The 18603-nt window shown below is 46.6% G+C and overlaps 1 protein-coding gene across 1 annotated transcript in view; it reads right to left on the bottom strand.

The window, feature by feature from the left end:
• Positions 1-157, bottom strand: part of COL6A3 (collagen type VI alpha 3 chain) — an 86350-nt gene extending 86193 nt beyond the window's left edge. Inside the window, exon 1 of the mRNA XM_065413388.1 lies at positions 70-157. Coding sequence (XP_065269460.1) covers positions 70-157 — 88 coding nt within the window. The remainder of the gene's footprint in view (positions 1-69) is intronic.
• Between the last annotated feature and the right edge of the window lie 18446 nt (positions 158-18603).

The raw sequence follows: 18603 nt of genomic DNA, 5'->3' as shown, positions 1-18603 counted from the left end.
ACAAACACAACAGGAAAGATCATCAAACTTTTGAAAATAACAAATCCTCGAAGGATGTCCGAGCCTTACCTTCCTGTGGCTGAGCATCAACCATGCAACAGCCTGAGAGCATGAGGCCAAAGATTGCCGCTAGCGGCAAATGCCGATGTCTCCTCATTTTTTGTCTTGTTTTTCAAAGCACCAAACGTGTGACCTAAACAGGAAGAGAGAGATTATCAGTGTAAACTTCATTCTCACACCAGAGCTCACCAGAGTTTACGATACAGTGTTAGGGCCATATGTAAGGCCTCAGCCCCATGCTCTCCCCCCTGATGTCAGTGGATTAAGGATTTTATAGCCCTGTAGCGGGGTGGTCATCCCGCTCCTGCCTGAAGGGGATAAAGCAGCCCTGGAGAGGCCTGGCTGATTGGGGGAAGCAGCCACAGGTGGGGCCACGCCCCAATCATGCCACATCTAAAGACGCTAAAGAGACACTCTCTCTAGATTCAGAGAGAGACGGTCCAGGCTGCTTGGGAGCTGAGCAGGGTACCTAGAGTGGAGCAGGGCTGGGGAAAGGCCAGAGGAGCCAGGGAGCTCAAGGCTGGAAAACCCCCAGGCTGCAGGCCTCGGTAAAGGCCGGAAAGGGTACAGGGGTTGCAGAGGTGCAGCCCAGATATAGGCAGAGGCAGCTGGTCCAACCCCCCTTGCCGATGATAAGTGGTTGATAGACTGCCGTCTGCCCCAGGGAGCGGGGGCTAGATGATGACTGGCAGTAGCCACTGAGGCAAGGTGGGGATAGGGGGATTGCGGTTTCCCCTGGGCAGGGAGACCCAGATTGTGGGTTACTGCGGGGCAGAATCCTGACATAGGAGGGCACCGGGGTCCAGGAGGGGCATGGGGCCAGCGGCAGGCAAGACACCGGCCTGTAGAGGGTGCTCCGGGCTGAGGAAAGAGCTGATTCCCGAGACGACCAGCAGGAGGCGCCACGCTGGGGAGTCATCGCCCACCACAAGCCCTCCCACCCCCGTTAGTAAATACCATAAATTCCTCTCCTGCTATTAATGTTTTACTTAGAACTCACGCTGACTTCTGCTAGAGGTCTGTGAATGAAAAGATACCATAACCGGGACAAATTCTCTTCTCGGTTACAGTGAAATGTAGTTGGACCAAATTCAGCACTGGCATCAGAACACATAACGCCCTCTGATTTCAATGGGAGCTGTGCTGGTTATGCCAAGGCTGAATTTAGCCCACTGCCTTCAATAGGATTCCACTGGGGTAACTGGGAAGAAGATTTGTCCCGTAACGGGTTACGTTCTGCTCTCGATGACATTCGTTCTGTCCCATTTCCCAATCTTTTATATGACTTCTGGGGGTTTTGTAGCATCACTTAAGTAAAACAGTATTTGGATGTGTGCTGCCAGCATTGCTGATGCACGAATTATGACGTGTTTTGGCATGATACGTCATTTAAAAGATGGAAGTGGGTATTGACAGGCAAAAACCAGGTGCGTGAATTTCAAAAGAGAAACAATCAGCGTTCGCCAAATGGGAAATGGCAATCTGGTAAGGAAAACATTTTCACGTGAGCAGAAGATACCACAAATAGTGGGAAACAGACAATGCTGCATAGATGAAGTTTGGTGGAGCAATGATCAGAGCCCATTCCTACATAAGGGCTAGATCATGCCACCAGGCCCCAGCCCATAGGAAGGGACGGTGCATTGCTGCTCTGTTCCAGGAAACACCCAGTCCCCCACTTCTGTCCTCCATGCTCCATGGAATAGTAACTTACTCATGGCCTATACAGCAACAAATTCCTACTCTCCTTCCCCAGGCACTGGTTTAGCAATACAGGCCAGTGCACTGAGGAGGCGGAGCCTGGCATGACTCCATCCATGCTCCCTCCCTCCCTTCCTGCTCACTTCTGTGCACCTGGACCCAAAGCCTGGGTAGCCAACATAGGGGCATAAAGGAATTTCTTATTCATCCTGGCAACCCTGCCAGATGTACTGCCTAACCCACACAGAGAGACACAGGTACCCTACTGGCTCCAATAGAGGCATGTACTGTCATAGGAAACCAGCAGGAGCAGAAAACATTTACATAAAACCTGTCAGCAAGGGCCAGATCCTCAGCTCATGCAAAGCAACATTGCTCCACTGATGTCAATGGCGCTATGCCAATAAATGCCAGATGGGCATCTCATTGTGGTTCCTCACTCTTTCTTTTCTAAAATTGGTGACATGTGACTGTTACCAATAGGAGCCTGTGAGCTCGCTGGGGAGGGAGATGCCTTTTTGTTGGGTGGGTGTGTACAGCACCTCGCCATGATCAGGGCTTCTAAGTACTGCTACAATGCAAATAAGAAATAATAATAATAATAATTAGGTCCAGGAGCATCCATTATAAAAGAGAGTTCAGCATAACTGAAGCATAAAGCAATTCAGAAAGGCTCAAAGCAAACTATATTATGTCCTGGCCATATCCAGGCCAAGATGCTTCCAAGGGCAAGAGGAAAATGGCTGTGCCTTTGTTGTTATTGTGTATGACTTATTACAGTGACCAACCAAGCTGAGGGCCCGTTGCGCCAGGTACTGTACAAATATAGAGCAGGAAACAATCCCTGCCCCAAAGAGCCTGCAATCTAAATAGCCCAGGCAGGCAATGAGTAGGGGAAGGGCTAGAGCACCTAAGCAGAGTGACCAGAGTGATGATAGGCCAATAGTATGTTAGCACCAGCTTCTTCTAACATGTTTTGGGGTGGGTGTGATGGGGTGAACAAAGGGTTAGCAGGAGGGAGAGCTCAAGCTGGGGAGGTGCTGGGTCTTCCTCACAAAAGGAGGAAGTGAAAGCTACAGGGGTGGTCCAGGAGAGGGACCCAGGACAGAGAAACCCAGGAGAGAGCAGGTGCGCAGTTGCTGCTCTCTGGAAAGGGCTTGGGGAAGGCAGTCTGAAGAAGGCCACAGGGCTGGAATTATTCCCTGTGGTGGGCCCTGGAGAGGGGGCAAGGCACGGAGGCAGTCCTGAGAAGTCAGCGTTCCTGCAGAGGAAGACAGAGCTGGGAGAACGCAGGGAGAAGCCAGAGGCCTGGGAACCAGAGGAGAGGCTGTGTTAAGCACAGGCTAGAGGGAAGCAGCGCAAAGGGCTCTGACATAGGAAGTGGCCCAAATAAACAGCATGTCTGCAAGAGCCGCTTAATACAGGGTCCCTGGGCTGGAGCCCAAAGCAGAGGGTGGGCCGCGGTTCCCCTACCAGCCCCAAGAACAGGGCGCACAGGCCTCAGATAAGAAGTACTGAGCCCAGAGTGGGGCTGAATACTGAGCCTCAAGGGCAGGTGGAGAAATAGCCCCAAAGCAGGTAAATGGATCTTTTCTGTTGGCACTTTTAGTTGGACTTTTGTTACCCGGAAGGGGTGTGTCTAAAATGTGACCTGGCTGGAGGGTGAATTGCGAGACAAGACGGACCCATCCTGGGACCGGAGCGACTGTCAGCAAGGGGCGCCGGAGGAGACAGCTGATATAGCACACACCAGGGTTCACACCCGCAGAGTGCAGCCTTCCCCGGCGGAGCAGTGCTGGGAGCTGCTTAGCGGAGCCGAAGGGAAAAGGGGGGCGAGGGAGAAGAGGGAGAGGAGTGTGGCAGGCAGATGGAATGAGGCTGAGGGGAAGAGACTGTGAGGGAAGAGGGCAGGATGGGCTGGAGCAAGCAGCCAATCAGCACAGGGAAGAGAATGTCCAGTCAAAACCATAGCGAACATTTTGATGATATCAAACCCAGCTGCCTACTTCTGATGGTTTCAGTGCCTATGGCCCCTGGGGCTGGCTCCTCCTGGCAATTTCTTTCTTCCCACAGCCCAGAGGTCCTAGTGCTTCTTTAACATGCACGGCTCTGGTCTGGCAGGCCCAAAGGGGGGAAGGTTTGGTTCCACCCGGGCCCCTTTTTTTTCTTTCCCGCTAGATGCAACATGTGATATAGGGTGACCAGATGTCCCGATTTTATAGGGACAGTCCCGATATTTGGGGCTTTTTCTTATATAAGCTCCTCTTACCCCCAACCCCTGTCCCGATTTTTCACACTTGGTATCTGGTCAGCCTAGTGTGATGTGACATTAGATATTATGTGGCTGCCTGTTACTAAAACCTCCCCAGGGACAAAGTCTGTGATCGCACCCAGCCGGGTTATTTTACAGCACAAGGGGAAAAGATATTCAGGAATGACAAGCATGGGGGTTGGGGGGTATCCCAGATCCCCCAATAAGGAGGTTTTAAGGTCCTTTTGTGCCGCTCTGGCAATTCAGTGACCTTAGCATGGGCCAGGATCTAAGCCACAGTCTCTGTGGCTCAGGAGTTTGTATGGTTAGACCTCTGTCAAGGACTTGGATGATCCACTCTTTACCTGTGCTTCACTTAGTTAACTGTAGTTCCCCCATTTAAAAAAAAGTTAGGATTACAGCTGGCCATTGGAGGCCCCCCCAGTCAGGAGCATCGTGCACTGATCAACATTTCTTTCTATTGCTAGTTCCTTTCTTATTTTTAGCCACTGCCAGACTGACAATCCGCCTGGGATAGCAATTCTGCTCACTTCACCCTTTCAGGGACACCAAAGGCAGGCATGGAAACCTCATTCCAAGTTCAAGTCCATTAATTCTTCTGATCTGCAGGATAACTACAGGAATCCTGCAAGTTTCCAGGCCCCTCCGTGGTATCCCCTCCTGTGTGGGGATGATCCCATAGTACGAATATGGAAGTGTCCCAAGAATAACTTTATATGTTGTAGCCAAAATAATACTTTATGTAAGCTTTTTATCTGACATCCACATGGCAAATCGGCTGAAAGAATATAGCCCTTAGTATGACAGCAGATATGCTGCCATACTGGTGGTGAGTTTATGATTTAAGACTTGCTTCCAGTCTTAAATACCATCCCCCAGCAATACTTCTTAGCTGATAAATATCATCCAAGTATAAAATGTAGTGATTTAATATTTCTCTTTCCCCAAAAGGACACGAGGCAATCAAATGAGCCAGAAGAGATTCAAATAAGTTAAATGATTAAACCAAGTCAGCTTTAAAAAATTACATTCACTGTTTTTTGCTGTTCTTGCCAACTCAATTAACTCAGTGCTCCTAAGCGATACAAGGGAATCCAAGACTATCAATGAAAAGAATAACAAGGTTTTGTAACAAAACAGCTGACCAAAAAACCAGCTGGAAATAAATCCAGGCATCCTCGATCATCTGAAATGCACAAATAAAGCGGCACCTGAGAAGTTAATGGCCCACAGTGGGATAATTTCACACATGCTCTTTTCATGATTGTCCCCCTGGGTTTCAACTGAAACTTGAGGGGGTATGAGCCAGAGCCTCAGCTGATGTAAATCAGTGTCGCTCCATTGACTTCCCTGGAACACGGTTGATTTGCACCAGCTGAGAATCTGGCCCTATGTATTTCAAGGAAGTGCTAGAGATATAGGAAACGTTCACTTGCTTTGTGATGAATTACTGAAAGCCCACAAGACACACATTTTTCTTCCTCTTCGGGTGAAAGAATTCACAGTGTTTACTCTCCCGGATTATGTGAATGGCTGGGTTACCCTGCCACTTGTTCTAGCTGCACTTCTTTGCTTCACAGCATTAAAGCCACTGAATAAGAAAAATCAAAGGCAGCACCTTCTTTCCTTGTTAGTGAACAATCACTACCCCGAGTACTTGCTATTAAAAAGTCAACATATGCCAACAGCAATAGCCGAGACATTGCAATTATTTCCCAACCCACGTGTAAGGCAGGTTGGCTTTTTAAAGGCAACCAGCATAGCACAGGGTATTATTACCATTTTTAATTGACAAGCCAAGGTTCCAGTCCAGTCAAAGCGAGGGCTCTCTCCAGGCAAAACTCTCCCAAGCTGGGAGGAAGGGAAGGAGGGATACCCGCCAGGCCAGTACCACCTCACCACTCCCTAACAGCCTTGAGAAATCCCTTCCAGAGGTGTTTTGGGGGCCGTCTTCCCTCTGAAAAGTGGCGGGAAGGAGGCAGGAGGGGATGGAGCATGGGGGCAGCCGCTCTCTGCAGTAGTGTTTGCTGCTCTGCTGCCCAGAAATCCTGATGGAAGTTAGCGGCGGTGGCAGCTTTAACGCCTGTGGGCTCCTCTCTGTCACTGTTCCCCAACAGCCCCTGCAGGGTTATTTTCATAACAGATTTATCTGGGGACCTGATTCCCCACAGAGTTCCGCCAGCCTTAGGCCTCGGTGATGTGATTCCAGTGGGGTTACACTGGCAGGAAGCTGGAGAAACCCAATGGCCAATCAAGCCCACTATTTCTAAGAACCAACAAAGGGTTGCTCAGGTGATGGAGCCCGGCTTTCAGAGGGAAGGATGGTCCAGCTCAGCCATACAAAGGGGCTCCCATCCATGCCGCTGATCTCCTGCCTATGTGGGAAATGCCCTTCCCCATAGATCTATGGGGTTGGGGAGCCTTGTGCCCCGGCCACTCTGGGTCTACCCCCAAATTCCTCCCATTAGAGAGAGGGGAGTGCCTGAAAACTCCAGGAGATGCCCGCCAACTCTGGCCCTCTCTGGCATGTTCCTCCATGGAAGGGGCAACCTGGACCTTTATTTCTAACCCTGGTGAACTATGACTACAAACAGGAAACAAGGGAGAAATAACATTTAAAAAAGAAACATGTTGCCGGGGCCTCTGGGAGCAAGCCCAACACAAATAATAAATCATCATCCTTCTAGGACCTCAACAAAGTAATGGAATCCTTGGGAATTCCCATGGGAGTTAGGTGCCTAAATACCGTGGAGGATCTGGGCCCAGATCCTCAGCTGGTAGAAAATCAATATTGCACCACTAGCTTTACTGGAACTACACTGATTTACACCAGCTGAGGATCTGGCCCGATATATTTTACATTCAATCAGTCGGTCAACTGTAAGACAGCAGTTCATGCAGGAAGATCATGTGACAACTATATGCTAACCATTGGAGAACTCAATGCTGCTTCATACAAAGCTGTTCTCTGTTTGAACATCTGGTCACTGAGCCAACTAGCTCCTCCTTTCTCTGTAGGACCTTGCCACAGATTGCTCTCTCAGAAGTCCTACTGTATAATCCTTTCTAAGCTGCAAAAAGGGGTGATTTCCTGGCCCCACTGAAGTAACTGGCAAACTGACCTTGCAAACGCTTACACATGTGAATCGTCCCAGCCATTGAATTCAATGGGTTTATTCACCTGTGTAAAGTGACTCAGATACGTAAGTGTTTGTAGGACCTAGAATTGCAAAAAATAAATGAGAAGAACAGTTAACACTCATCTCCCATTAAATCATACTGGAAAAATTCCCTTGTGGGAAAATGGGATTCTAGAAATACTGGACAAGTGGATGGTTCATGCTATGATTGTTTATTAACATTAGTTTCATCAATTGGGATTAAAATGAAGCCTGTCATTAATCAAATATCTGAAATAAAATGCATAAGCCAAAAAGTGGCTTCAGAATGTTGCTGTCCTTATTCACCCAAATGTGAATAACATCTTTCATTTGATAAGAGGATTGATATTTTTCTCAAAAAGAACAGGAGTACTTGTGGCACCTTAGAGACTAACAAATGTATTTGAGCATAAGCTTTCGTGGGCTACAGCCCGCTTCATCAGATGCATAGAATGGAACATACAGTAAGAAGATATAGATACATACAGAGAACATGAAAAGGTGGAAGTAGCCATACCAACTCTAAGAGGCTAATTAATTAAGATGAGCTATTATCAGCAGGAGAAAAAAAACTTTTGTAGTGATAATCAAGATGGCCCATTTCAGACAGTTGACAAGAAGGTGTGAGAATACTTAACATGGGGAAATAGATTCAATTTGTGTAATGACCCAGCCATTCCCAGTCTCTATTCAAGCCCAAGTTAATGGTATCTAGTTTGCAAATTAATTCCAGTTCAGCAGTTTCTCGCTGGAGTCTGTTTTTGAAGCTTTTCTGTTGCAAAATTTTTCTGAAAGATATATTATATTAGACCGGTATTTCATCTTATCAAACATACCACAGTCTATTACAGCTGGTCTGTAGGGAGATAGGAAAGAATATTCACAAACTGAGACAATCTTTTTCCAGCTAATATGAAAGGGCCCATCCAAACAATTTTGGTTTTCTGTTTTAATATTAAACAGCTGTAAGTCATTTTCCTAAATTGTTTACAGGCTCTGAAATACAGCATACCATAAAAAAATATTTGTAAGAGGTCCTTTGATATGAAGGAAACACTTTTTAGTATGTTTAGGTTGCACATTCTAGTCCCAGGCTAGAAAGAAAAAAATCTTGTCGAGTGTTAAAAGATCTAAAAGAATCTCAAACACCTGTACACGCCATGTGCTGTTAATAAAGACCAAATAATTAAGTATCAATGATACTTTACTACAATGTGACTTTCTCCTCCCCATGCATTAGTGAAAATAACAAAGTAAAGGTGTCTGCAATTTAGCAGCAGCAATGACATGTTGCATTTATAAAGCCCTCCTGTTATTACTCATAGGCCTGGTCTACACTAACCCCCAAATTCGAACTAAGGTACGCAACTTCAGCTACGTGAATAACGTAGCTGAAGTTGACATACCTTAGTTCGAACTTACCGCGGTTCAGACGCGGTCCATACGCGGCAGGCAGGCTCCCCGTCGACTCCGCGGTACTCCTCTTGCCGAGCTGGAGTACCACAGTCGACGGCGAGCGCTTCCGGGATCGATTTATCACGTCCAGACCAGACGCGATAAATCGAACCCGGAACTTCGATTGCCAGCCGTCGAACTACCGCGGTAGTGTAGAGACCCTAACCATCCATTATTCCAGGCACTGTTCATAGACACAGAGCTGGTCCCTGTTCCAAAGTATTTACTGTCCAAATAGACAAGACAACGGATGGGAGAAAATACAGTGTCAGTCTGTCTATCTAATATATATACAGCCCTTATTTACCATAGTCTCTGAGTGCCTCGCACTCTTTAATTTATTTATCCTCATGATACCATTGGGATAGGTTGGGCATGGCCAGGCAGCTCTGTGAGCTGCCCCATCTGCAGGTGCCTCCCCTGCAGCTCCCATTGGCCTCAGTTCCCAGCCAATGGGAGCTGCAGAGCTGGCGCATGGGGCGGGGGCAGCATGCGGAGCCCCTGGCTGCCCCTACGTGTAGGAGCCAGAGTGGGGACATGCTGCGGCTTCCGGGAGCCGTGCGGAGCCATGGCAGGCAGGGAGCCTGCCTTAGCCCCACTGCGCCACTGACCAGACTTTTAACAGCTGACCAGTGCTGACCAGAGCCGCCAGGGTCCCCTTTTGACCAGGCATTCCTGTCGAAAACTGGACACCTAGCAACCCTACTGGCAACACTGTTATGTCGCTATCCCGATCACAAGAGAGAGTCACTGGCTTAGTAGTGGTGAAAGTTTAGCAGCTGCACAGAGTAGGCAGGAAGTAAGGGGGAGGTCAGAGAGAATGAAGCTTCCTGCCAGCTTAGAATCACTCCTGGGAGGGAAACAATGAGAGAGGCTGCTGGAAAGGTAATGCATGCCTCTGTCTTGCTATGCCTTCTGCTGTGACTAGCCTGGGCCCAAGCCTGCTTCCACTGAAGTTAATAGCTGGTCATTCAGTTCTTCAGTGGGAGCAGGAGTGGGCTTAATTTTTAAAATGAAGTGCAGAGACTTTTCAAATTTGGATGCCTGGAATTAGGTACCAAAGGCCCAGACCTCCAAAGGCATTTAGGTGCCTAACTCCCAATGGGAATTAGGCACTTAAATACCTTTGAGGATCTGGCTCCATATTTAGGGACCTAAATTAAAGTGGCTGATTTTCAATGGTGGTCACTGTTCGGTGGTGATGTACAAGTAATAATAACATTTCATACCTTGGTGCAATGTGTTATTCAGCTCAGTTACTGAAACTGCTGTGCTCCTTAGAGACACAGAAATACATTTTGGTGTAGGCAGCATCTGCTAGTTTGGGGGGAAACCTAAGAAGCTAATTTAGGGTCCTCTGATTTCATTATTGATTTCTACAGCTGAGGCCAAAGGGCCTGATTCACCACTGGGTTACTCCAGGTTATTATTTGTTAGGGTACAGCCTGAAGGCCCCAGTTAGGAATCAGGGTGCCCATTTGTGCTTGGCACTGTACAAACACTGATTGAATTGACAAAACCCGCCCCAAAGAGCTTCCCATCTAAACCCCCGACCCTGTAGCTGCTTGCGCCATGAGTAGATTGCTGCGCCCCCACAGAGCCTTACTGCTGTTAACAGGGCCCTGCAGGTCCCTGGCTCGCAGGCTAGGGGGGCCTAAGTTTAGACAAGCCATGCCAGGAAAAGGGATAAACACTAGCTGAGGGGTAAGGAGGGATAGGTGGAGGAAGGCCACAGGAATCAGCAAATGATGTTGCTGAGGCTGTCGATGCATGTGTCTTGCTACCATCAGCACACTCTAACAACCTCATCCTTTCCTTCACCTTCCTCATACATCCCTCCCACGGGCATGCTCAGAACTGCTAGGGAAAGGCTTGTGGCAAGACTTGCAGGAGGAAAGGTGGGGGGCATGGCAGACAGGATCAGTCAGGGGGCACTGTGTGGCATAAGGCTTGGAGACAAGAGTGGGAGGACCTGGATAGCCTGATGGTTTAGAAGATTAATGGGGCCACACAGACATCCAGGAAGCTATGCTCATGAGCACTGTATAAATCCTCAGCACAAGAGGGGGAGTGAAATGAAACCGTTCTACCGGTAAGAGAAGGAACAGAGTTAAGGGTATTGGAAACCTGCAGTCTGCCCTTAGAAAGGGCGCGCACTGCCTCAAGAGCAGGGTAGGTAGCAATCAAAGACCAACTGCTTCCCCCTTGCTGCCCGGGGGAAATAAGCTGCACCAGCCTTGTCACTTCCCCTTGCACGTCAGTTCAGCTATGCAGGCCAATGTGTTCAAGGTGGGGAGGGGAGAACCAAGAATCCACCCATTCCCCACCCCTTCTCGCCCACTCCCAACCCAGCAGCACAGGAAGAGGAGGGGTAGCAACTTCCTAGTGGCTATTCTGTGCACTGTGTTGTAACCTGTGATGCACGTAGCCTGTGCAGGGAAATAAGGGATGCCATATGTCCCTTACTGCCCTGTGTAGTCATGTAGGCCCATTCGTGATTAAGCCCTTCCAGACATTATGGCAAATGGGCTTCTTGCATTACAACCTTCTAAATTCCTGACTTCAGGCAACCACACCTCTGAATGTCTTTCCTTTCAAATGTTTTGTTATATTGTAATGACAATGTTTGAATAATATTGTTTGAAAGTGGTAGATATTTATTTACAGACTTACTACCATCTTAACAAAGTTTTTTTTCTGGGAATTTTCTTAGATTTTCATGGAAAGTTTTTTTTCTCAGTGTGTGAAAGCGTGATGTGGATTGAGCCACCAGTTTCCAAATGTGAGAGAGTTGGGAGTGAGATCCCTGTGGGGATGACAAGGTTTTAGTAAACCTGGAACTGCGGGACATTTGCTTGCGCTGATTAGAATTAATACAAAGATTGGAGAACAATTTCACTAATAGTTTATGTGTAGAAAGATTCAATCACATAAAACTGAAATTTCCAAATACCATGTCTGGCTACAGTGTATGTATATAGTATGTACTGACCCCTTAATACAACATATGTACTCTATTGTGTCAAATAATATACATCTGTTAGTAATAACCCTTTCAAAAGGCAATCATTTTAACCACTAACGTAGTAAAGTGATTTCCTTAAATATTTTCCCAGAGGTATTTTCTGCCTTGTGTGCGTAAAGTTTGACATTGTACATAATTTTGTATTTCTAGTGGATGTTTAAAATTGACTTTCTAAAATCATTCTTTATTTGTTTTTTCACTAGAGCGTAGTTTTAAAAATAAAGAAGTGCAAAGCGGATGACGAGATCTAAAAGATCTGAACATGAAAGGCAGGAAAAACTTACTCCAGCTGTTTCATATCACTCTGATTCATTGCACATGTCTCATCTGGCCTGACTGGTTTTGAGGGGTAGGGTGTGTGTGGATATGACTCCAGTGTGTGTGTTTGTGTCCAAGGGGAATAATTACAATGTGGCTTCAATATTCCCATTAAATTCAAATATCCAGCTATACAGTGTTTTCAGAACGAGCGATAGAACATGCTAGCATGAAGGAACATCAGGCAGCTCAAGATGAACTAAAGGACCTTAATATTCTATTTGCTCTTCTATGTTGTATTTAATTAATTATTAAGTGCCAGACACAATTAAACTGAGGGAAGAGTAGGTTTTAGAAGGGTAGAATTGAATCGGGGAACTGGCCAGCCAGAAAGACCCTGGCTAGTGATTTATTTGTGAAATCTGGACGCCAAGGAGACCCCACTGAAGTTGCAGAGGGAGGGGAATAGATTCATAGATTCATAGATTCTAGGACTGGAAGGGACCTCGAGAGGTCATCGAGTCCAGTCCCCTGCCCGCATGGCAGGACCAAATACTGTCTAGACCATCCCTGATAGACATTTATCTAACCTACTCTTAAATATCTCCAGAGATGGAGATTCCACAACCTCCCTAGGCAATTTATTCCAGTGTTTAACCACCCTGACAGTTAGGAACTTTTTCCTAATGTCCAACCTAGACCTCCCTTGCTGCAGTTTAAGCCCATTGCTTCTTGTTCTATCCTTAGAGGCTAAGGTGAACAAGTTTTCTCCCTCCTCCTTATGACACCCTTTTAGATACCTGAAAACTGCTATCATGTCCCCTCTCAGTCTTCTCTTTTCCAAACTAAACAAACCCAATTCTTTCAGCCTTCCTTCATAGGTCATGTTCTCAAGACCTTTAATCATTCTTGTTACTCTTCTCTGGACCCTTTCCAATTTCTCCACATCCTTCTTGAAATGCGGTGCCCAGAACTGGACACAATACTCCAGCTGAGGCCTAACCAGAGCAGAGTAGAGCGGAAGAATGACTTCTCGTGTCTTGCTCACAACACACCTGTTAATACATCCCAGAATCATGTTTGCTTTTTTTGCAACAGCATCACACTGTTGACTCATATTTAGCTTGTGGTCCACTATAACCCCTAGATCCCTTTCTGCCGTACTCCTTCCTAGACAGTCTCTTCCCATTCTGTATGTGTGAAACTGATTTTTTCTTCCTAAGTGGAGCACTTTGCATTTGTCTTTGTTAAACTTCATCCTGTTTAACTCAGACCATTTCTCCAATTTGTCCAGATCATTTTGAATTATGACCCTGTCCTCCAAAGCAGTTGCAATCCCTCCCAGTTTGGTATCATCCGCAAACTTAATAAGCGTACTTTCTATGCCAATATCTAAGTCGTTAATGAAGATATTGAACAGAGCCGGTCCCAAAACAGACCCCTGCGGAACCCCACTCGTTATGCCTTTCCAGCAGGATTGGGAACCATTAATAACAACTCTCTGAATACGGTTATCCAGCCAGTTATGCACCCACCTTATAGTAGCCCCATCTATATTGTATTTGCCTAGTTTATCGATAAGAATATCATGCGAGACCGTATCAAATGCCTTACTAAAGTCTAGGTATACCACATCCACAGCTTCTCCCTTATCCACAAGACTCGTTATCCTATCGAAGAAAGCTATCAGATTGGTTTGACACGATTTGTTCTTTATAAATCCATGCTGGCTGTTCCCTATCACCTTACCACCTTCCAAGTGTTTGCAGATGATTTCCTTAATTACTTGCTCCATTATCTTCCCTGGCACAGAAGTTAAACTAACTGGTCTGTAGTTTCCTGGGTTGTTTTTATTTCCCTTTTTATAGATGGGCACTATATTTGCCCTTTTCCAGTCTTCTGGAATCTCTCCCGTCTCCCATGATTTTCCAAAGATAATAGCTAGAGGCTCAGATACCTCCTCTATTAGCTCCTTGAGTATTCTAGGATGCATTTCATCAGGCCCTGGTGACTTGCAGGCATCTAACTTTTCTAAGTGATTTTTAACTTGTTCTTTTTTTATTTTATCTGCTAAACCTACCCCCTTCCCATTAGCATTCACTATGTTAGGCATTCCTTCAGACTTCTCGGTGAAGACCGAAACAAAGAAGTCATTAAGCATCTCTGCCATTTCCAAGTTTCCTGTTACTGTTTCTCCCTCTTCACTAAGCAGTGGGCCTACCCTGTCTTTGGTCTTCCTCTTGCTTCTAATAGAATCATAATGGCCCCAACGTCAACGGTGGATGGGAGATGTAGCAATGGACTGTTCAGAGCCAGCAAACGGAGATATGACAGAGTGTTTCCAATCTGCTGCCCATGACCTTAAAAGCCCCATGGGCTGAGATGACTGGAAACATCACAAGCTTTAACTCACGGAGGCAATGTATTGACCTGTGCTAGGGCCCCTTGGCATTGCTCCTCTAAAGGGGCAGCTCACCGTTCCTCACCGCTCAGGAATTTTCAGCTGATGCAGAGCCTTTGCAGCCAGATCTATGCTCGTTTCCCCCAGTGCAGAGGGCATGGTGGGGGCTGGAAGTGCCCGGGCAGAACACTCTGCTTCAGAGCTCCCGGCTAGCAAAAGGCAAAATCTATCTACTGAGCTATAATTATACAAATAAGGGGATGAAGTCTCTCCTCTCTCTTGCAGGGCATTTTTTGGTGCTCACTAGGCGTATGCAGTTGGCAATCCACGTAATGCATTGCCTCAAAAGAACACAGATCAAGGGGTACAAATCTTCTGTTGAGATCCAGGACTGTATCTGAGTATTATATTAAACAAATGCACACATTGCTCTTGTGCCAGTAATCTCTAATGTGCAAGCGAGGTACGTTTCATTTCATGGACAGAAGGCAGATTTAGGCCCACGTCCGTACGACGTTCTCCATAGGGCGAAGGAGCGGAGGACTGTAAGACATTAGTGAGTGTGTGTTACAGGTCCCTTTCTGGGCCCTGTCCCAGAGGATATGAGCCGCAGCTGCAGTTTGAACACTTTAGCTCAAGTTTCAGAGGGGTAGCTGTGTTAGTCTGGATCTGTAAAAAGCAACAAAGAGTCCTGTGGCACAGATGTATTGGAGCATAAGCTTTCGTGGGTGAATACCCGCTTCGTCAGATGCATCATGTATTCACCCACGAAAGCTTATGCTCCAATACAGCTGTTAGTCTATAAGGTGCCACAGGACTCCTTGTTGCTTTTTAGCTCAATTTGTAGCCGCTCACGCTTTTAGCTCTGGAGGGCCACGGTTCAATCCCTGGTGTGCCAGTCAAGATGGCAGCCAACCCAAAAGCACGGAGTCATGGTGGCTCATTAGATTCCCTCTCTCATTGTGCAGCCACCTCTGGGCTCTGTTCAGCCTTGGGAGGCCATGGGCGGCTGCTGAGGGAGACAGGAAGCATGGATCTACATGCAGTGCTCCCAAAGCAAAGAGGGCTAAGTAATAGGGAATAGAGGTGATCTACTTAGTGCAAGCGTTAAACACGCCCGCTGTGGGTTACGGAGCCCAGTAGTGGTGGCAGGCTGGGGTAGACAATGGCAGAGTGGCATGTCTGTCAGTTGTGATCCCAGTGTTAGCAGAAGCACCCGGCCTTGCCAAATCAGCCCTGAGTGGAGTGGGAGGAATCACCCACCCAGCACCTTCAGCCCTCCCAAAATGAGTGCGCGAGGCAAGGAAAAGTCCAACATAAATTAATCCACCAGCATTAACTTGCTCTATGCAGACAGCCAATCCCATCGGGGTGAGGGACCAAATTCCTGCCTAGAGGCCTTTGGGAGGCATGCAGCTAGATGGGATGGCCAGTCTTTAGCCATAGATCCACGTGTCTTCAGCCTAAACCAATGGGCCCTACTGATCAGCAGCTCATCACACGATGGAATTCTTCAGTAGGGCTTGCAGCATTCAGAAACCACTGAACTATCCAAGTAGGTTTCCCCCTCCGCCCCGCTGCACTAAGTACATGTGATGTCGGAGAGAGAAGCTGAGATTTTCAAAGTTGCCTGTGGGATTTAGGGGCTCATTTCCCATTCAGTTTAATGTGCGGTGAGTGTTCAAATCCCTCGGGTGACGCTGAAGATCTCAGCCGTAACATACTGTAGCAATGTTACTTTCTAAGTCACGCTTCGGTGACTTTAAAAACATTTCATTTGGTGTCAAAATAGCATTAGCCTGCCTGCAATTTGGCAATAGTTGTAGCACTGAGATACCAGAGGATCAGAACCTGAGCAGAACAGTGAGACGTCTGTTTGCCAATCCATTTTATACCTATATTTTGTTCACACTTAACTAATATAAGAAAGTAAGAGCTACCATACTGGGTCAGACCAATGGTCCATCTAGCCCCATCTCCTGTCTCTGACAGTGGCTGGGACCAGAGCTTCAGGGGAGTGCACAGAACAAGAAACTTGGAGTGATCCCTTCCTGGTTTCTGGCAGTCAGAGATTTAGGGTTGCCCTGAGCATGGGGTTGCATGGCTGACCATGATGGCTAATAGCCATTGATGGACCTATCCTTCATGAACTTATCTAGTTCTTTTTTGAACCCATTTATACTTTTGGCCATAACAACATCTCATGGCAATGAGTTCCACAGGTTAATTGTGCGCTGGGTGCAAAAGTACTTCCACGTCTGCTGCGCATTAATTTCATTGGGTGACCCTTGTTTTTTGTATGGTGTGAAAGGGGTAAATAACGCTCCTCTATTCACTCTTTCCACTCGATTAATGATTTTACAGCCCTCTATCATATCCCTCCCTTAGTGGTCTCTTCCCTGAGCTAAACAGTCCTAGTGGCTCCTTGTCTGAAAGCCATTCCATACCCTGGATCATAATTGAGTCTTTGTCAGCGTATTTTCTGAGCTACACTCAGAAGCTGTTTCTCTTTCTGAGAATAAAACTCCAATCAGTGTGTGCAGAAATAACTTCAAGCGTTTGTATTTTTAAATGAATTAAGGGTGGGGGAGCCAGGGGTGTAGGGCCTTACTCCTCTCCATTGGGCACCCACTTCAAGGGTAGCTGTGTGGAATAAGAGCAGCCTCCATGGGGCTGCTACTCCACCTTCCATGCATCTGGAGGGGGAATGGGCAGCAAAGGGTGGGGAGTGGGTTTATCCTTGGCTCCACCTCCCCAATACACTGAGCCTTGGCACCTGAGGAAGTGGGCGAGGCCAGGTTGGCATAGATTACTTCTTCCCTGGAGGGGAACCAGGGCCCAGAGAATGACTCTGCCCTCTGGGCAGAGCAACTACACACTGTCCCTAGCTCAAGGCTTGCAGCAAAGCCATGACTGAAGCACAAGCAAAACAAAAATCCCCTTTCTAGACTTGCCAGATAGGAACGAAAATCAGCCCAACTGACTTAAGCGTCTTAGAAAAACAGGGCGATTCCACCTCTTCTTAGCTATTCTAACTTACTAACGGGAAAGTGAGAGTAAATCTGGCTGCTGCTGATCTACTTCCGAAGAAATATTTTTATGATACATGATTTATCTCTGTCCAGTCGTCCCAGGGTACCAACTAAAAAAGGCTAATGTAGAGAAGACATCCACGCTTATCTCTTCAGCTCTCAGCTTTGGATGAACTTCATACAATTCTTTCTGGTGTGAGTCACAACGGTCTCCCGGTTGCCAAGAGATGTGTTTCGTAATCTCCGTTTTGCTGCCATCTGCTGGAGTCCTTGATTTACATTTCTTCAGCGTATACAGCAGAATGTACAGTCTTCTTTCAAGTACTGGGGAAAGTCAATGTGAGTTTCATACTCACGATATTTATTGCTAGTATAGTAGTTGTCATATTCAAAGCTATTTACAAGTATTAGTGAATCCTCACAATACCCTTGCATTAGGTAAACTCAATTAGCTCCAGACTGCAGATGGGTAAACTGGTCAGGGGAAATTGAGGCAGAGAATAATTAAATGCCCATGGTCAAAGAGCAAGTTGGCGCTTGAACTGGGATTAAAATTCAGTGTTAAAAAACCCAACTCTTCCTCTAAATGCAGTTGTTTTGAAAGGTAATGTTAAATGTCATGTACGTATTCTAGTTCTGTGTTAATGCCCCTCAGCCCTTCTGGCATCTGGCACTCCTACATCATAAGAGAAAAATGAAAAGTCACTGGCCCATAAAAAGCAGTTCTAACATGGGTGGAATTTGACTTCACCTAAACATGACCAATTTTTTCTGCAGATGGTTTGCAGCAGCACCAAGGAATGCAATTGCATTGCTGAGTCAGGATCTCACAGTGGCAGCTCCTTTTACCCATCCAACCCCCACCAAAGAGAAATCCTGTTAAATCAATGGGACTACTTAGGTGAGTACGGAGAACTGAATTTGGCCCATTCTTTCAAGAGGTAAAATTGGCTGCTAAGAAATTTGGGACTAAGGAATCTCAACTGTGAAAGGGAGCAAAGAAACAAAACCCCTTTGGAGTCTCAAAATTGTTTCCTCTTTCTCTTAGCATGTCCAGAGAGAAAAGACTGACTGCAACATTAAAGAAGGGCTTTGCATTTTCAGACTGCTATGGAATCCCCAGACATTGGCCCTTTCTTTGCGATTCAGAAATGTCTACTTGTCTTATGACAGAAAAGGGCTCAAATTAACCCTGACACAGTGGAAACAATGCTGTGAAATTCCCTAGAATGAAATAC

The sequence above is a fragment of the Emys orbicularis genome, chromosome 11, assembly GCF_028017835.1.
Source record: "Emys orbicularis isolate rEmyOrb1 chromosome 11, rEmyOrb1.hap1, whole genome shotgun sequence".
NCBI classification, from domain to species: Eukaryota; Metazoa; Chordata; order Testudines; family Emydidae; genus Emys; species Emys orbicularis.
This window is presented reverse-complemented; position numbering and strand designations above follow the sequence as displayed.